Source organism: Marmota marmota, unplaced genomic scaffold (assembly GCF_001458135.2).
Source record: "Marmota marmota marmota unplaced genomic scaffold, marMar, whole genome shotgun sequence".
Classification (NCBI taxonomy): Eukaryota; Metazoa; Chordata; class Mammalia; order Rodentia; family Sciuridae; genus Marmota; species Marmota marmota.
Window position 1 is genome coordinate 1,502,032 of NW_025999928.1, and position 21,058 is coordinate 1,523,089.

Consider the following 21,058-nt stretch of genomic DNA (forward strand, 5'->3'; position numbering starts at 1 on the left):
ATACAAGAGGAAGTGAGGGGAAAGGGAAAAATAATACAAGGGGGACAAATGAATATCAGTAGAGGGGGCAGAGAGAGAAGAGGGGAGGGGAGGGGAGGGGAGGGGGGATAGCAGAGGATAGGAAAGGCAGCAGAACACAACAGACACTAGTATGGCAATATGTAAATCAATGGATGTGTAACTGATGTAATTCTGCAATCTGTATATGGGGTAAAAATGGGAGCTCATAACCCACTTGAATCAAAGTGTGAAATATGATATATCAAGAACTATGTAATGTTTTGAACAGCCAACAATAAAAAATTAAAAAAAATACAACTTTCATTTTCAGAATGAAATCTAGTGAACTGTAATGTTCATTTTTCTAGTCTACTGAAGAGCACATCTTGTGATGATCATATGAGCTTTATTTTATATTTGTTATTTAGTGCCTGCAATAACGACTTACTAGGAGAAGTCTGTCTTTGTTTCCAGCAGAGAGGTATTCTATCCTTTGTTGCACATTAAAATCAACTGGGGACTTTTCATTATTATTTTACTTTTTACTATGCTTTCCTGAGGCCTACCTTTGGCAATTCTATTTTAATGACTCCCAGAATGGACTTTGGCTTTAGAAAAAATTTTAAGATACCAGATGAGTTACCAAGGATTAGTATCAGTGCTTTGGAGGAGGAGTCTGAGCCAAATTAGATTTGTCTGCTTATGATTAATAATAGACAAACCTTTGGCTTTTTTAGGCTTCAGACAGAATCTCAATGAGAAATAGCATGTCCCATCTGAGTTAGAAATCAGAACTCTGGGCTTGATCTCATAGCCAATTTTCTTCAAATTCAGGCTAGAATGATGGGATGAGGGCTGGAGCTTGCTAGGGTTTTAGTACCTCTGCTGCCTAGCTGGAAGGGAGTGGGTGTGGGAGACAGCAGGGAAGTTTATTAACTGATGGCTTTGTGCTCTTGGGACCTGGGAATGTTCAATGCGGTAACTGGAACCTTCTTCTCTTGAAATCTTTATGGATTCTTGGAGATTATTCTCTCTGCCATTCTTACGACACAAGCAAGGAATGGGCTTAGAACTGGGCCCAGGTTCTTTTCTCCAGGAAGGAACTTTGTGCTATTGGGGTCTCTTTGCCTCTATGGGTGGGCCTATGGGCAAGATCTGAGACACCATCCAACACAGGTTTTCCCCCATGCTGTTTTCACATGGTCCATGGGAGAGTGCTGTAGATCCCTTGTCCAGACACCTCTGACTGTACAGCTTGAACCAAATGCTAGCTGAATGCTGTGGCCGCAGGTTGCCTTCACCTTGCCTGGTAGGAGTCAGACCTGAACTTTCCACCTGCAGGGAACATAGTTAAAGCTCTCAGTGTTTCTGTGGAAGCGTTGGGTGGGGGGATAGCATGGCAACACTTCCCCAAAGAAACTTCTTTATAAACCCTTTATTATTATTTCCTCCTGGGAACCACAGAGAGTATCAAGGTGAGTTAGACATATCGAAGGACATAGGTACAGTTTTTACACAGTTCTTTTGTGCATTCTGCTTCTGAGTGCCTCACAACCACTTTGATGTCAGATACCGAGGCAGGAAGAGTCTGATTTAACATCCTGTTTTACACTAGAAATGGGGATTTTGAACAAGATTTCAGCTGTCTCTGGAGGTCTGGGAAACAAAGGGTATTTACTGGGCTATTCCCTTTAGACAGTTTATAGCTAGAGACAGCTTGGATCCTACTTCCTAGGATCATGGCAGGAGTGAGGCATAGGATTGGGGAAATAAAACACAGCTCCTCTTCCCAGTAAGGAAAACATTCCAACCACTCTGAAAATGAGAAAAGGCAGAGAAACACTTGACCTTTCATCCTGCCCTCCACTCCTCTTCATGATTTCCTTCATCCTGGCTCTAAAAGATCAGCTTTGAATTCCAAGGATGTCCCCATATGGGGCAGGACCCAGCTGAATGAAGATATGTGCAAATTGTAGGCAATGAGAATAAAGGGACTCTTTTGAATGGTTTCTTCTTCTTTTCTTTCTTTTTTTTGTATGTGGAAACCACTAAACAGAAAATATTTAGTGGAATAGGTAGAACTTCTACGATTTTACTACTAGTGAGATAGATTCCTGTCACTTGCTGTTGATTCAGATGACTTAATGAGATCTCGTGTTTAAACTTGGTATCTTAAGCGTAGTTATCCTGGTCTCTCCTCAAAGGGAATCTTTGGCATGGTGGGAAGGGCTTGGCTTTCAGATGCAGATCTGATTGAATCTCAAATCCGAGCCATTTTCTACCACCTATATAACTTTGTAGCCATTAGGCAGTTTTCCTCACACCTCAGAGTGTGGCTTTCTCTCTCTCTCTAAAGTGTTAAGGTTCTAGCACCTACTTAGAAAGTTGTTGTGAAGTTGAGCACATCTGAAGGGCCTGCTGCAGTTCCTAACCATGACAGGCAGGTACTCAGTCGCTTTCCACATAGTCACTGAGGGTCTAATAAAGAAGCTGCACATTCTCACGGCACTTTGTGCCATTAGGGAGAAAATTTCTGCCCCAAAAGGCTTTTATGGCAGAACTGGTTTTTGTCCTCCCTAATCCAGAAGCATGGGCTCTGCCAGTTTATCATGGGAGCATTCTAGACTTGGCCTTTTATGGAGAAAATAGTCAAAATTTAGTTCCTAATGGATAAATGTAAGCTTTTATTGGTGTCTGAGTTCTTTTCCCCTCCTCATCCCCTTTTGGAATGGGATCTGAAGGTGTGTCAACGGGGAAAAAGCCAAACTTCTCTTTCCAGTAATATTTTTTTACAGCTGTGGCCAGAGATACTCTGGTCTCAATATTTGGATATCTGACTATTGATTTATGTTTTATTGAAAAGTTGTCATCCTTTATGCCCACTGGAACCTTTCAACACTGATAGAACTCAGCAAGCTGTAAACCAGGGTTACTAAAACTTATACAAACTTATACAATACAATGCAGATTATTATTTGGTGGATCTAGAAAAAAAGATTCTGTATTTCTAAGAAGTTTTCTCATGCTACTGTTGCTGCTGGTCCATGAACCACACATTGAGTAGTGAGGATAATGTACCACTGCCTCCAAGAACCTGGGGGAGCCACTGGCTGGTCAAACATCCATCAGGATTATTTTATTGATTCGCTCTGAGGATACTGAATTGTAATGATGAAAAAAATACAGAATAGATGGTGTGCAGAGATGCCCTCTAACTGGATTTTGCAAAGTGTGGGATGAATTCAATACACAGCTTAGGAGAGTGAAATTAAAAGTGGAGACAGCGGTTGTAGACACACACCTACAGAGCATGAGGTTATCTAAGGATTCTCTGAGGATTCTGATGGATCCTATTTAGCTTACAGGCCAGAAATAAAGACTTGTCTAAGATGAAATTGATCCCCCATGTGGCTATCATTGGAATTCAATCCTACATATAGAAAATTCTCTTCGTGAACAGGGAAATGTGCACGGAGACTGAGCAGAGATTAGAAGAGGAGGGTTTCTTTTTAAGCAGAAATGAATCACAGAGAGATCATTTACAATTTGTCATGAGAAAGGAACCCAGAGTCTTTGTTAGCATCTTCTGATCAGATAGCACAAGTTCCAAGAATTTTGAGAGTCAGATATTTCTCTAAGTGTGAGCATGTTGATTGAGAGTAGATCGTCTTTTCAAAGTCATTACATGAAGGATTTAATACTTTACACTTGGAACAAATCTTGCTAGAGCACTAGATGATAAAATACCCTTGTTTTGAAGCATCCCATTCTTTAGGCGGTGCATAAAGAACGTTTCTCTGGCCCACTCATTCAGGAAGAGTGTCACAGCTCCAGAATGCTCATTCACACAAGCAGTGGGAGTGAGTGACTTATGCTTCCTAATTCGGGAGCAGTTTTCTCCTATGTGAATGCGTGTCAGGAACAAACTATAAATATTGGGAGAATTTTTCCCACTGCTTCTTCTGTGCCGTTTTATCAAAAGATTTATGACGTCTGTGTGAACTAGATCCCTCTATAGCACTTAGAATTGCCCCAAACCGGCTGATTTAGATTTGGTCTTACTTACGCCAATTAACATAGGGACAGGAAATTTCTCCCAAATTTACACATTAAGAAATGTATCCCCTACCCCACTACCACTTGTCCCTAAGTCATTTGTGGGAACCTGTTTCTTGCCCAAGGTGGTGAGGAGTGGGGGATAGAGAAAGTTCTACCTGCTTTTCTGCCTTAAATAATGGAAGAAAGTATGGTTTGGCCACAGACTCATGATAATCATGATAATTAAGACTTATACTTAAATAGCTCTTTATATCTCAAGAGGACTAATGTTAATTAATTATGCTTTCTGAAGCTCCTGAAGAGTTGCCAGAGCCGATCCTATTATCCTCCCCTGTCCTATGGAAGACTCTTTTGTTACAGAGAAAAGTGAAGAGATTCCCAGTGCCGCATAGCAAATTAGTGGGTCAGGCAGAAACGAAACGCAGACATCTGAATCCCCCTGTGTCTGGGCTCTGAGTTCAGCCTGCTGTTCAGAAAGCAACGAGGAGGAGGGCCTGGTCATCAAAAGGCCACCTCTTGTGTGCTAGAAAGCACTTTCTACCAAAAGCAAGAACAGTTTATTTGAAGAGAACAAATCTTTTGCTATTGCTTTATCATGTGGAATTCTTTGAAATATTTTTCAAGATCACACTAAACAGACACTGTAAATAGGATTGGAAGAAAAGTCTTTCTTTCTTTTGAAGGGCATGAGAGGGGAACTAAAAGCTTAAAGGAAGGAAAAAGATGTGTGCTCCTGGCCTCCACCATTATTTTTATCTTGGTGTCAGAATGCAGAATGACTCCTACTGTCAGGCTACCTCCCTTCTCACCATTTTTTAATGAATATTTTCATGAATATTTACATGAAGTCCTAAGATTTATTCATGAGTAGTAACTGAGATTAGAAGCTAGAAATGAAAAGGACCCCACATTAGGTTGTTTGCATGGAATTTAGAGGATGGTGTAGTGCTTTGGTTAATACTGCGGAGAAAAGAGTGAAGGTGATTTTTACTTTTCATGTTTGGAACACCTAAGGTCTCCTCTCTTGGAGGTGTAGACATGATCTGTTCATCCTGGAGCTTCACTAGGAGTGCCTCCAGAGCTGTGATAAAGTCAATTGCTCTTTTCACTTGGGGCCTCCCAGGCTGTGCTGTGGACCTGGTACTTGCTTCCTATAATTCCTCAGATAAAGAATGAAGAAAAAGTACACATGGCTCCTTAGGATGCCCATCAGACTTCAGAAAGCAGAATCTGACCATCAAATGAGCAGATCTGGGTACCTCATCCTGATCTTCTCTTGGTTGGGAAGGAGTTATAGTTTTTACACCTGAGTGAGCTGTGAAGGGATCAGACAGCCTGCCATTTATTTGGAACGCCAGTGGGTCTCCATGTTTTCATATTTTATTTTATAGTTTCTCAGCATGAAGCTTTAGGGCTTGATTATGCCTCTAGATCCCTGAATCTGATATTTCTTACTTAATGAGAACTATGCAGGTAGGGCTCAAGAAAATATAAGAACACCTTTCAGATCCCCACTACAAGAGCATGGCTCAAGTTGGATGCTCCTTATTTATCTTTTATTCATTCTCTTCATTTAATTATTTTTCTTCTCCTAGCCAGTGTTTGTCTTGCCTCAACTACCTTTTAGTCCTGAATATCTCCAATAGGGTTCCCTAACTTTACCATATCATGGTACATAACAGTATATAATGAATGTATTTAAGTAAATGGAACCAGTTTGAAATTAGACTTAAAAATGTGCAGGGTATTTTCAAAATGTGGCCATTGCCAGAAGTTTAAAAGGAAAGTGATAGTTTTTCTGTGTCTGCATTTAAAATGAGTAATGTGACCCTTGTGTTTTCATGAGCTATAGCCTTATTCATCCTTCCATGTGCCAGTCTTAATAACCTTTGTACACAGAGAGGCATTTCTTTATTGTGGAGAGCAGATGTTTTAGCTAGCTTTTTCACTACTGTGACCAAAAAACCTAACATTTGTTTAAAACAATAATTTTAAATGATTAAAACAATTATTAATTATTTAATTAAACAATTACTAAATAATTGTAAAGGAAGAAAAAATTATTTGGGGCTCGTGGTTTCAGAGATCTCAGTCCATAGATGGCTGAATCCATTGCTATGGGCCCAAGATGAGGCAGGACAGCATGGCAGAAGAAGACAGAGGAAGACAGCTCAGAACATGACCCCAGGAAGCAGAGAGAGAGACTAAGCTCAGCTCAAAAATATATATACCTATATACCCCAAAGGCATGCCTGCAATGATCACCTCCTTTATACACACCCTACCCACCTACGGTTACCACCCAGTTAATCCTTCTCAGAGGATCAATGAACCAATAATTTCACCTCAAATTTCTTAAACTGTCTCACATATGAGCTTTTGGGGGAAGCCTCATATCTACAGAATAATAGTAGATCTTCTTAAGATGTGGTGTGGTATGGCTTGGGAGGAAAAAAAACTATTATTCTTCCTCCTACGTTGCCTTTGTGCAAGTTTCATAATCTTATGCTGAATTTGCTTATTACTGACAAACAAAGTAATGTAACAGTACCTCTTATGTATCTGGAAACATGAAGTTAGGGAAAAAGAGAGTGCTTTTCAGAAAGTTTAAATGTAGCCTAATTGTTTTTCTGGTGAACTTGATAGAAAAGGAATGCACTGATACAAATCATAAGTCTGGAAAACGAATGCTTTTCTAGATTATGGGCTAATCTATTTATTTGTGATTCTACCCCACATCCTATTTTTCTATACCCCACATTTGCTACACTGAATTGATTTGACGCTCTTGGATCTTCCTAGGGGCTTTGTGTGGGTGGTGTGTTTGGGTGTTCCCTTTTTGTGATGCAGTTTATTAAGTCTGTGTGTTACTCATGATCACTTAGGCCATTTAAGTGGCTGAGATAAATCTGGTTCTGAATTCTCAGTCTTTTTTGTTTTTATGGAATTGTATGTGTAAAAGCATGGTCAACCTCATCCCAGGCCATGATCTCTGATCTGTAACTCCAGCTATCTAATTGGAAGCTTTACAGGTGTGCATGTGGAGAGCCCAGCCCACTTTTCCTGGCTCTGACCTCATCCCTCCCTTGGGTCTTGGATTAGAGGATGCTCACAAGGCTGGTGTGACCATGTTGGATTAATGATGTAGGGGAAAGGTTGAGCCAACCTAGAAAGAGAATTCTGGGTCCCTGGCACTTGCAGTGGGTCTATAGTTGAGCTACTGGAGGGTATGTACCCATGCAGACTCAGACTGTGTGGAAGCGTAGAGTGCAATCTTTTAAAATAATGGATTACTGAGCAGCTCAAAGAATGATTTACTCCCTCTGGGGCTCTTTCCTTCAGCAAGGGTAGTAAATCCCTTGGAGATGGGAACACTGTTTGGTTTAGGGCCTTTTCAAAGGGAGAAGATTTCAGAGGATTGGTAGGTGCTCTGCAAATGACATTAGGAGGGCTGGCCCTGGGATCTCTTGATGCTTCATTCATTGAATCACCCCTCAAATTGAAGGGCAGCCCTGAAGTCTCTTTTCAGGGTATCATTTCAGCTATAAATAATTCTGACAATACATTTGGATATAGTGTAACTCAAAACTACTTTGAAATGGTATTGGAGATAATAAAAGTACTTCAATACAGTTGAAACTTACTGGAATCAATGACTGAATTGATGCAGTGCAGTCACAGGTGGATGCATAGGCTGTGTACTGCACAATTTCAGGTGGTGCTATTGACTTAGACTGCAGTATAAAGGGTGCCCCTGGAGCAGTGCAAAGTGTGGACACACAGCAATATGCAGCATCCCTGAATTGAACTGCACAGCCATCCATTTAATTTTTTCCCTGGTTAAAATAGATATTCTTCTACTTGAAATGTGTTAAAATTCTAATTTGAACAGTGGGGCCCACTTTTATTTGGTTCTTCATTTAGCCTAATCTTGATTATTCACTGAGGAATTCATGAGCAGAAAACTGGCTCATTTCACTTTGTTTTAATGGCATTTTTCTTTTAAGGGTTCTGAAGTGAAATAAAAATTGAGTAAGCTTTATGGTTTGCAAGTTTTACTATTTTACATGGCAAGTAGCGATGAAAAGTATAGGAAAGCGCTTTGGAAATTCATTTTGCAATCCCTTCAATGTTATAACAAAATTTAATTTTATTTACAAGTAGGCTTTCATAAAGAGATCCAGTTAGCTGTAATCAGAGAATAAGTAGCAAATGGTTTTGTCACAAATTCTTATTGATGCTGAGCTAAAAAAAATGTTTTTAAATGCTTTTGACAAGTTTCATGGGCATTACCTTTAAAAAAATATTCTGAACATCCTGGTGACTACAGGAAAATCCAAAAAAATTAAGTTGGCATACTTTTACATTGCTCTCCAATAACATTTTTATAACCTTTTATACACCTCATCAATGATTTGAATAGAGAAAGTATTTTTCTGTGTTGCATTAGAACAAAAAAGGAGGGAGGGGGGTGTTTTTTCAGCCTTAGAAACCCTCCCTGAAGAAGAAGGGGAGAAAAAAATTGTGCTTTAGATATCATTTTGCAGCGTGTTAATAATATGTTCATGAATGCAAATGGCACTGCTATATATAGCTTGACAGTACCCTCTAAACCATCAGAGAATAACAAAAGTGGTATGGAAATTACCTGTCTCTTGAATAAAAATGCCAACATTGCAGTTAGCATGGCCAACTGTGTGTAATAGAAACAGTATATATAAAAAAGCAATGGTCATAATTCACCGATCTCTGAGGTTTTTCCAAAGTGATTTGTGATTTCTCATTATTATTTTCTTTGTTGGTGGGATGAAACTTAATTGGAGGGAACTGGGGAAGAGAAGAGAACATGAAGCAAACTCAGACTTTGAGGTTATATTTACCTGTCCTGTCCTGTTTATAATCTATTTGATTATGAAATGTTCAATATATATTAAATACATTTTAGTTGGTAAAGGTTAGTAATTTTTCAACTCCAAAATGCATACTTACAAATATTTGTTGTTTGCTTTTTAGGTGCAAACCCAAATTATCCGGATGTACTTTATGAAGGTAGCTATCATTTTCTCTTCATTTTGTATTTTTCAAAATGTTTGTGTAATAAAATAAGTCAACTAAAAGAAGACTTCTAAATTCAGTTAAATATACATTTTAAGAATTACATGGGCCAAAATAACATCTTCAGAAATCATTCAGTATTGATGGCCATTTTCCCTTGATATTTTCAATGCCTGTAAATAGCACTCTCTCTCTCTCACACTCTGTTCTTGGAAGTAGTAAATCCATTCTGCTGTAGCAGACATTTTGTTTCCATAATTGGGAACTAATTACCTGTTTAAAAGCCATGACTACCAAGAAAAGGGAGGCCTATCAGTTTCTGGCTATGACAGTAAACCCAATTCAAAATTGTTTCTTGTATATTGAGAAAGTTGAGCTCCTGTCAAACAGGAACTTCAAAGGAAGAGCTTGCTTTAGGATTGGTTAAACCTACAGCTTAGCCATATCATCAGGGACACAAGTTCTTTTCATCTCAGCATTCCCCAGACCATGATGCCAACTTCACCAAAGGCCAGTCCCTTTATGTTTGACCATGTGGTTGATAGGAGTTGATGTTGACAGAGGGACTTTTGCCCTTCACATTGATGGGAGGGATGGAAGAGTCATTTAAGAATGATTGAAAGTTATATTGGTTAAAATGTTATACTTATATATTTATTCTAAAAAATACTGTTTTTTAAAAATTTTATATTTAAATATGCTAGTAGATATTTTTCCCATAAAGCCACTGAATGTTTGTATGTTTATTTTATATATGTGAATTTAATTTGAGACTAATTTAAACTGAGAATTATGTTGCTTCACCTGCTTATGTATGTTAAGGTATATTTCTTCTAAGTTGTGGTTGGTTGGTTTTGTGCATGTGATTTGCATATTTTTGCTTATATTTGCCCTGATATGCTTTAAAGAAAGAATATTTCAAATGGTTTCACAAATATTATGTTTGAATTGTGATTTTAGATTTTAAAATCATGTTTTGGATTTTTTTAGTAACTTCAGGACTTTAAAAACGTCATCTTCTCACTGGCCTCAGATCCTACTTTGGGTCTTTTGGCCAAATGTCATGATATTAAACTATAGACACTTTAGTGATCTAAATTTTGCCTGTGTGGTTAGCTATAATATGAAGAGGGAAAAACAAATGATGTATGCTCATGTTTGAAATCAGTAAATTTTAAGATATTCACAATGAAATTGATGAGAATGTGGTTTTTGGCATCAAAGATAAAATAGCAAACAGAAAACAGGTGCTTTTTCTGTTACTTTTCATTCATAGTCAAAGGAACACTCTGCTAGTATAAAAGTAATTTAAATTGGTTGTCCTGAGTCCCACATGATGATTCTATCTAGGAAATCTTAACTTGAGGCTGAGATAATGAGATCACTTGTTCAGGATGGAAATTGAAGGCTCTTACCTACATAGAATTAAAATACAGACATTAATAAACAACTTCGTGTACAATAAATTTACCAAGCATGCTTTGTGATATTTTGTATGTGATATTAAATAAATAAAAACTTTGATTACCCACAACACTTCAGTCATCTATTTCCATCCTGATTCATGTAGTCTGAAATTAACCCAGAAAATGGCAATTGTCATTGAACTTGGTGAAATGACAACATATTTTGAAACTGAAATATTGGAAGCTTATCACTCTTTAAAAAATGCCCCATTACAGACCCACATCCCATATTGGTGCTTATAACATATTCCATCTTAAGCATTTTCCCTTCAGATAAGATGCTTGTGCCCTGGAATCTGTGTTGCTCATTTGAAATCTGGGTTGGTGTCTGGGTTCTGTCTCCATTTTTCCTGGAGGGCTTTGAGAAGTCATTTCACTTTTCCAAAATGAGAGGCTGTCTCAAAGATGCTGTGTCTATAAATCTGTGACCCTTAGGTGCTTGATTCTCCTTCATGTTTGTTTTTGAGATGCCATTAATAAAGGGGTATATTCTTAAATGCAAAGAGAAAATGCTACCAAATTTAGAATTTGACCAACAAACAGTGATGTGAAGATCTGGGGTGAATAAAACTTTGGGTTTGGGCAGTCCTGATGCTACTGTGGATTTAACTCTTCAGCCAGACATCTCCACAGCCAGGCTGTGGGTGGTTCAGAAGCTCTGTGATTTGTACTGCTTCATTCTAGATCTTTCTGTGGCCTTGTGTGTGTGAACACCTTAATGACAATTTCATGTTCCTTCTCTTCCCCTTTTCTCCAATTTAAGATTGGACTGCGACAAATGACCTCGGGGATGCCATGAACAAAAGCTATGAAATCCCCACCACAATTGTCCCTGGCAAAACTAGTCAGGAACGTCTCTCGGTGAGTGTGATGACTATTTCTAGATTGGTTCTGAGAATTTTGGAAGCTCAAAGTGTTGTAGGGATGTAGCTCCTTCTACAAGACATTATAGTCATATGTAAACAGGTGATTAAAGTTTGGAGGAATTGATAGAAAGGTTTAAGAAAAGTAAAGATGCTATATAGCCTCTGGCTTATTGCTTCTCCTTTTTTCACCACTTTAATTGTTAGTGATTATTATTTCAAATATCTGTGATTTACCATGTGATCATTAGAAGATCAGGAAATTGCCATTCTCATTCAACACACCTTCACATTCTGTTTAAATTTTTTTTTTAATTGGAGTGCCCACCGAATGTAGGAATCCAGTAGTTTATGGAGGATATAAAAATACAAATGAAAATCAGGTTTGTTATTTAGAAGCTAGCATTTCATTCAGAGACCCCAGATGTAGAGTGGTATTTTATGTGGCCTGTGCAGGAGGGCCAGGTTTGGACATAGAAGAATGGGAGGGAAGGGTGTTGATATGCATGAGTGAGAGCTCTCAGACTGGTAAGCATGACACAGGTGTGGACTGGAGGGTCTGGTGTGTGCAGGGAAGTGGTAAGGTGGGAGACATAGATCTTGAAGCACAGTCCCAAGGTAGTTTTCAGTTTTATTACACAGTGAAGAGCCACCTAAGGGAGAATCACATATCTCAGGCATCTTGATAGGATTGGTGTTTTCTGTTGCTCTGGTCAAAAACCTAACAGTTTCCTCCATAGTTTCATCTCCTCACTTGTCACATGCATACAGCCTGCTTGTCCTGTGAGCTCTGCCTCTTTATATGTTTTACCCCCGGCATATCTTTCCACCTCTGCTGCTGTGGTTGTAGGCTAACCCAGGGCATGGCAAACTAGGATTTATGAGGTCAAGTGTGGCTTGCCACCTGTTTTTTTTTTTCTGCTTACAAGCTAAGAATAGTTTTTATATTTTTAAAAAAGAGAAAAAGAATAATGATGTTTCATGGCCTGAAAATTTTATGAAATTCAAACTTCTATATCCATCAAGTTTTATTGAGATATGATCATGCCCATATTATACATTACCTGTGGCTACTTTTGGTGGGTGGAATCATTGCAACAGAGACCATATGGTCTGCAAAACTGAAAATGTTTACTATCTGGCCCTTTACTGAGAAAGCTAGCCACAGTTACTCTTTCCTGGAGGGTGCCACATCCTCCTAACCTGCCTCACTCATCTGTATTTATCAACTTCTGATCTTTCTCTACACAGCAGCTTTAGTGACTGTTACAAGCACAAATGAGATCACTTTCTGAAGTTTTATTTTTAATTGTCAAGTAATAATCTCATATATTTATGGGGTGTGAAGTGCAATTTCCATACATGCATACACTATGCAATGATCAAATCAGAGTAATTAGCATATCTATCACTTCCAACATTTATCATTTCTTTGTGCTGAGAACACTTAAAATTCCTTTTTTAGCTTTCTGAAGCATACAATACCTTACTATTAACTGTAGTCACCATGCAATGCAATAGATTATATAAAAAGCAGAATTTATTCCTTCTAACTGTAACTTTGTACCTATTGAACAACCTATCCCCTTTTCCTTTCCCCACCTTTCCCTGCCCTAGCTTCTGATAACTAATTTATTATGAGAATTTTTATTCCATAAACAGCATAAGTGAAAACATCCGGATTTGTGCCTGGCTTATTTTACTTAACACAAATGCCATATATATATATATATATATATATATATATATATCTCTACATTGTCACAAATGACAGAATTTCCTTTTTTTTCAGATCACTTATTTTTTCTAATTCTGTCTTCTCATTTCAATTTTAATAAAACTTCTATCCCCAAAACCAGACTCTTCACAGTACCTTCTGCGGCCCTGTGGGGTCTTGTTCATACTCCTCTCTCTGGCTTGTCGTCCACACCCTTCTCCCTTCTCACCTCTGTCTTTCTAAATGCTCCTCAAATACTCCAGGTTTACTCTTTGCATTTGTTGTGCCCCCTACAGCAGGTAGACATCGCAGAAATCATCATGTGGCTTTAGCAAGGTGGCCAGCAGGCAGCCTTTACTCTTTCATTTCCTTTTGAGCAGTCATTGTTTGCCTCATGTATTTGCTAAATGTCTTTTTCTATACTCAAGATTCTTTAGCCAGATTCTTAGTATCGTGACAACCCCTAATCTGCAGTTTTTACCTTCCATGGTTTCACCTTCCATGCCTATCCCTCTCCAAGCCACTGGTTCGCTGTGAAGCAGCACCCTTTTGTCCAGCATGTCCACACTGTATAAACCACTCATCCATTAGCTACACAGTTATCAGATTGACTGTCATGGTTGAAGTAACCCTTATTTTACTTAGTAATAGCTCCAAATCACAAACTTTTATTCTGTTATATTTTTATAATTGTTCTGTGTTCTGCTATTAGTTATTATTGGTTTCTTACTCTGCCTAATTTATAAACTAAACTACCATAGGCAGTTATATATATTAAAAAAACATAACATATATAGGGTTCATTACTATCCATTATTTCAGGCATCCAATGGAAGTCTTGGTACATATCTTTCAGGTTAAAGAGGATTACCTCTAAGCAACCCGATCAGTGTTTTTTCACAATCACATCCTTACCCTCCCAAAATACCACCTGACACCTAGTAGGCATTCAGTCTTGCAGACTGACTAGACTTATGGTGAACACTATAGAATGGGTTGTATAACAGAGAGATTGGAAGTAGGTGATTAGTTAGAGGTTGGTACAGTAATATGATGTGATATATACCTGAACCAAGGTCCTGTCAATGGCAATGGAAGGCTCCTAAACAGATCCAGCACAACTGCATTTGAAAGTGAACATGTCCTGTACAGACACACATGTACATACACATGCACACACTTCCATGCCAAGTATATGCATTACATTGAAATAGCAAGAACAAATACCATGGTGAATCTACTAAAGAATGGTTACTTTCTGCCTTATCAATCATTTCAAATTTTATTTTTATACTGAGTGATTTAGTATTTCTTAGTTTGTAAAAGTTGTTTGTATACCTAAGAAATCCAAACAGCATGCACTAAAGCCCACATGTGTGCATGTATCCCAATTATATTCATTTTTTTCTCTTTTTTAATAAAAATGATAAAGTGAAGCCCCTAATAGGCATATCTCAATAGGCATATCTCAATGATGTTGAACTGTCTATTGTACCAGAAGACAAGATCAATGAGGATACTTGTGGAAAATTTGTACAATATGACTCTGTCTTAACCCCCTAGAAACCTGTGGGAGATGCAAGGTTATGTTTTATAGAATTTGAAGAAACTTTTTAAATGATGTGTGCTTCAGATACTTGATACATAATCTTTTATCACAGTGTTGATCACTAGAAAAATTCCAGAGCCAGGAAACTGATATGAAAGTTGAAAGCATAGTCAGGGCATTTGGAATACAGCTTTAAACACTGACCCTCTGACCCAACAAGACCATCTTATGCTGCACCTTGTTGGATTTGCAGGGAAGAGGAGATCCTTTTTTTTTCTTAATTTTTAAGTTTGTTTTAATTAGTTATACATGACACTAGAATACATTTTGACATCCTAAGAGATTCCTCTGGTAACAACCAAAAACCAATCAATCAAACTCACACACCTAAAGGCCATCCACCATTTCAGCACAGGCACAGTTCATGAAACTCTGCATTTATCAAATGATTCACTTTTGAAAAAAAAAATGATTCTACTGTCAGAGGAGTCTTTGTTTATGAAAGTGTTACAATGACATCAGATAAGTTTAAATATTTGTTTGCAAATAATTGGCTGCTTTTTAAGTAGAGCCCAATTCTCATTTTTCTGGTTGACTTGTACATTCTGTAACTATGTAGAGAAAATGGGACAAACATTGTTATCTGATGAAAAAATGGAAGCTTGGAGAACTGAAACATCTGTCTAGCTCCACCACAGCCGCAAAAGGATAGGTGTCCTGCAAACACAGGGACCTGGGGCACTTGAATTCCCAAAGACTTGTTAAATTGAGTCAGAGCCTACACCATGGTATTGCTGAGAGGTTGGGAGACTTTGGGGAAGTCCCAGAACCTCTCTTCATCCCAGTTGTCTTGTCTATAAAATATTGTTGGAACTTGTTTGTTTAGTTATTCTTCTATCTTTGGAAGTCTGGAGGCTAATAAAGAAAATTATAGCTGACATACTATGATTTCTTTCTCATGAAAACATTAGTTAGAAATAAAGTAACAGCAACAACAAAACCCAAGCTCATTGGTAAGTTTGAGGGAAATGGTTTTGATAAGAACTACTTAATCTATAATTAGCTTTGTAGGAATTACTGCTGTTCTGTGAGTGTATAGAATGGTGAGGCAGAGTTAAGTCTTAAGTTCAGATGTGTGCAGGAGCATCATCTGGGAGAGCCACTCATAGCTAAAGTACTAGAGCAGAGAATTATCATACCTTCACTCCACCTGGGCCAGGAGGTTGGCATTGTTCTTTTTTGTGTTGTGACTTATTTAATGATGTCCTCATCTGACATCAGATAGTGCCATCCTGGGGAGGATTAGCCATTGTATTTTTATTTTCTTACATTCATTGTTAGTCACACACTGGTGAGACAGTGTCATGAAACAGGTGTCAAAAACATCTAGACAGACTGATTCAAGTTCCAGGGTTGGGAGGTGTGACCTTGGGTTACTTGTTTAATTTTTTCTTAAATTTTAGTTTTATCATTGTCATAGCCAACAATATGTTTCCTGTTATAGTAGAGACTATTCTGAGCCTATTTTCTATATTAACTCATTGAGGATTTACAACAACCTAAATATAAATATAAGATATATATTACATATTAATATAATATAAAATAAATATAAATATAATATAAATATAAAACAATTATATTCCTCATTTTACGCATGAGGATTATGGAATGCAGAGAGCTTAAGTCATTCTGAAATCATGTATCTAATAAATGCTAATTCTAAATTTTACACTAGGAAAAAAACATGTTCTTAAAATTCTCTACTCTCTAGTGCCTCTCACTATATTGGTCCAGGTAAACGATGCTGCAGTAACAAAAATCCCCAAATCTTAGTGGCCCAAACCACAAATGATTTTTTCATGTTTTATTCCATATTGGCTAGGACCTCTGTTCAGCTTTGTCTTGATTCTAGGCCTGGGTTGACAAAGCAGCTGCTTTTCAGAGAGCTCACATTTATTATAACAGAGAGAAAAAGAGCTGGAGAGAAGGGTGGAGTAAGGTTTCTTAACCTTGGCACCATTGGCATTTTACTACAAGTAAGTTTTTGTTTGGAGGCCTTATCCTAGCCACTATGGGATGTTTAGCAGCATCCCTGGCATCTACCCACCACCCACTTTTACCCTGCTAGCAGCACCTTGCCTCTAGTTGTGACAACCTAGAATTACAAAATTTCCCTGGGGGGCAACATTATTCCTAGTAGAGAACTCCTGCCTTATACTAAGTTCAGAGACAAGCAATGAAAGTCTGCACCCTGCAATGACAGAAGTCTCATGAACCCACATAATCACAAGCAAACCAGGAAGTACATTTTATAGAACGACACAAGGGACACCAGAAATATTTACTGAACAGTGCTAGGGATCACCACAGAGGGGGACAATACTGTTTATTTTCTGAATTATGCAGATTAAATGAAACAATGAATTTTAAGTGTCTAAATCAATGTGGACATCTAAGATACTGTGAGGCAGAAGTTAGCAAACTGGGTCTGAATCCATCTATCTGCCCATCTGTTTTTATAAATAAAGTTTTATTGGAATACAGCGCCACACCTGTTTGTTTCCCTATTTTCTATGGCTGCTTTCATGCCACATCGCCCAGCTGAGTAGTTGTAGCAGAGATTGACTGTGTGACTGGCAAAGCCTACATAATTACTATCTGACCCATTATCTGACCCACAAAGGTTGCCAACTCCTTGAAACTTCTGTTTTAAAATACAAAATCTTGGGCTGAGCAAAACTGAAAGGTGATGCACATGCTGCTTATATCTCTGTTTCTGGAATATTATAATGCACTTAGAGTGGCACTGTGATCATAATGGACTTAGAGTAGTGATGATAGCAGTGTGAACTCAATTTCCACTTGTATCTCTGCCATCGTCATCTCAGGACTCTTAAAGGATTCCCATGCCTATCTCTGCTTATATAACCCAAACCTTGAAATTCCATTTTTAAACTTAAAACACCATTTTTTGGCCTTGACATCCATACAGAAAAGTTCACAGATCATAAATGTACAACTCCAAGAGCTTTCACAAATGGAACACACCCAAAAGTGTCCTCCTGCTTTTTACTCATTGCTCACAGGTATCTCCCTTCCAAGAGCAATGATACTAACTAACCTAAAAAACCTTTTATATTATGGACAACTTTCAAACACTCAAAAATTAGAGAGAACTATAAAATCAACCCCATTGTTTCTTTCACCAACCTAAAAACTATCAGTATTTTGTCAGTCATATTTCATGTACTCTTTATCTTTCTTCTGTCTCTCCAAATGGATGGATGCATGAATGAATGGATGGATGGGTGGATAGCTGGATGGCTGGGTGGATGGGTGGATAGATAATGCTATAGAAACAATTATGTCTGTATCCTATCAATTGAATGACCATTTTTATAAGATTTAACTTATGTTTTCTTATGTGTAAATTAGTTATAATAATAGAACCCACATACTCTGTTATAGGGTTATTGAGGATTAGGTGAATTGGTATATCTAAAGCTTTTAAAAGAACAAATATCCAGTAAACATTAACTGTCCTCCTCCTCATCATCATATAATTATGGGGAACTATTACAAGTGTGTCACTGGCATCTCTCCTCTCTAGGTCTATGCTGTGGTGGTAATTGCATCCGTGGTGGGATTTTGTCTGCTGGTGATGCTGTTTCTGCTTAAATTGGCAAGACACTCCAAGTTTGGCATGAAAGGTAAGAAGGGTTATATTTGTTTTACTTCTTATGTGGAATAATTTTTGGCTTATGACTAATGCTAATTACCACTAAAGAAGGAAGTGGCTAGATTTACAATGACTGGTTTTTAAGACTGAAAAAATAGCAACAGATATATGATACTACAGATCAAGACTGAGCAAAATAATGTTGATTACTCAGAACTGCCTACTTTCCCATGAGGATGGTTGTCCCAGAAGATACGGAACTGGCTTCTTGAGTATTAAGTGGCTAATGATGAGCTTGGCCTATAAATAGTGCTTGATTTTCCCTTTCGCTTACATAAGGGCAGGCGAGACCTGGTGGCTAGTGTAGTATGGGCACGTGTGCTTTGTGAAGAAAGGTCTTTTCTGCTATACATTTGATTTCCACATCTTTAGTGGCATGCTTTTGGTCTTGTTTTGCTTTTCCAGATTCTAATTATTTGACATTTAAACTATACTGTTGGAAGCAAAATAAGAACAACTGTTGGCAGTACCTGGAGGATCTGTGAATGAATGGCTTTTTTTTCTATGTGGAAAATTCTCAGTGCTGGATTAAAAATTAGAGGCTATATTGCTTAAGAATAGATTATTAATTTCTTTTAGAGACTTGAAAATAAATTTTGGTGGAATGGGTAAATTTGTATCCATGTTTTTGTTATCTAAAAAGTGAAGAGTTTTCATAATTTAAAAGTGTTTGCTCTAAAGTTTAAACTTATACATCGGCCCTTAAGTTATTGTCGTATTTTGTGTCTGAGTGGGAAAGCTGTGAAGACTTACTGGTGTCTAGTTGTGTTGGAGAGCAGGTCTGATAGGTTTTCTTCATCCATGTGGCCAATTTAGAATTACTATTAATGTTGCTTGTCTATTTGAAGGGAATGTTTGAATAGCATTAAGCTGCCCAGCACACACTGGGCCCTGGGGTAGACCAGATATATTTATGACATTCCTCTTTTAGTTTTGTTGGTGTCTGTGGTTCTGGTTTTTAAATTAGAAATAAAAATGAAGATTATTGGTAAATTCAGGCATAAAACAACCAAAATAAAAAAAAAACAAACCCCAAACTTCTGACTCCCCCTTAACCTGCTGACTCTTGACATTTCTTTAGGACAATAAAAGATCTTTCATTCTCTAATTATCAATAAAGCTTGGGAGAGGCACTATACTACAGTGATTTTAATTCATTCTACAACTGATTCTCAAATGTGACTGGGTGCTAGAAACTCTTATAGGACTTGGGAAGACATGGATCACTGGGATTCCTCCAGAGATTCATATTAATAGGGTCTGGATGGACCTGTGAGCTGGCATTTCTCGCCGTTTCTAGGGGATACCAGTACTGCTATTACCTAAGCATTCTTGTGTGTGTGTCTCTGTGTGTGTGTACTGGGAATCTAACCCATGGGTGCTTTACCACTGAGCTACATCCCCATCCCTTTTTGACTTTTTTTTTAAATTTTGAGACAGGGTCTTACTGAGTTGCTGAGTGTTTTGCCAAGTTGCTGAGGCTGGTCTCAGCAATCTTCCTGTCTCAGCCTCCTGAATCGCTGGTATTATAGGAATGCACCACTACACCTGGCCTCCTAGCATTCTCTGAGAATCACTTTTCCATGTCAAAAACATGGGCTACCAGATCTCTCTCTGAGTTTGACAAGGTGTGGGGGAGGGAAACAAAACAAACTCACCCGTTGCTTCCCAGACCTTTTGAAGTCCCAGGGTCTCGAGGCTGTCACTCGGGCTGGACTAGGCAGCTGTCCTCTACACATTGGCTACCTACCATGGCAATTTGTGTTTCTCATTTTCATCAAGTGCTTTCTTTCCTTAGAAGCACTTGGAGTGCATGTCCCCAAGCATCGATTTTACTGGAGAGTATCACATTGTAGCAGTATAGAATATCCTTTCTTAAAGATTTAGTTTTAGATCTTTCATCCCATGGCTTTTTAGTGTGAAGATTCGTCCAGTTCCTTTTGGGAGCTCATTAAAGCTCTGGGAGTCCCTGGAGCAAAATCAAGAAGCCCCTCCTCTTCCTTGGTTTAGGACTACCCCTGACAGAAAAATTATATGTCAACCTCCTACTCTCTGTAGAGCAGCTAGGGAACAGGGAAAAGGTGGATTTTGGTTTTAAAAATGATTGTATTTAATATTGGGATCCTGCTGCTAGGACTGATATTGTATTTTACTTGGATAATTGGGGGGTGATTGCCACTAAAGCACCTATATTTTCTGAGTGTAACCTGAGGATATCCTTAATGAATTGGAAGATAGAGCTTGCTTAACCTTGACACAGAGTTAGCAAATGACTTCCTTCAGGCAGTAACTACTATATCACATGTTTTTCTCTCTTTCCTAAACAAAATAAAGGTATTTTTAGAAATTTTGTCTCAGAGAGTCATATTCTTGTTTAGAATAGCTTATTTTTATATTTTTAGCTACATGTCGATCTGTGGCATGATATGAGCAAATTGGGCCTGATCTGAGGTTATTTTTTACAAGTTAGAAGCTGAGTTGATAATCTTTGGGGATCTAGAAATTAGGATGTGGCTTATACAGCCAGTGCAAATGAAACTGCATAAAAAGAGGTATTTAAAAATTAATGTAAATTAATGTACTTTGAATGCTATTAGAGCAAGGATT

The 21,058-nt window shown here is 38.0% G+C and overlaps 1 protein-coding gene across 5 annotated transcripts in view; it reads left to right on the plus strand.

Annotated features, from left to right (window-relative positions):
• The window catches only part of Ntrk2 (neurotrophic receptor tyrosine kinase 2), a 369,930-nt gene that overhangs the window by 72,971 nt on the left and 275,901 nt on the right, over nucleotides 1-21,058 (plus strand). For all 5 annotated transcript variants that reach the window (XM_048800437.1, XM_015506092.2, XM_048800438.1 and 2 more), the window contains 3 exons: nucleotides 9,073-9,108; nucleotides 11,344-11,441; nucleotides 18,323-18,422. In XM_048800437.1, the coding sequence (XP_048656394.1) occupies nucleotides 9,073-9,108; nucleotides 11,344-11,441; nucleotides 18,323-18,422 (234 nt within the window). The remainder of the gene's footprint in view (nucleotides 1-9,072; nucleotides 9,109-11,343; nucleotides 11,442-18,322; nucleotides 18,423-21,058) is intronic.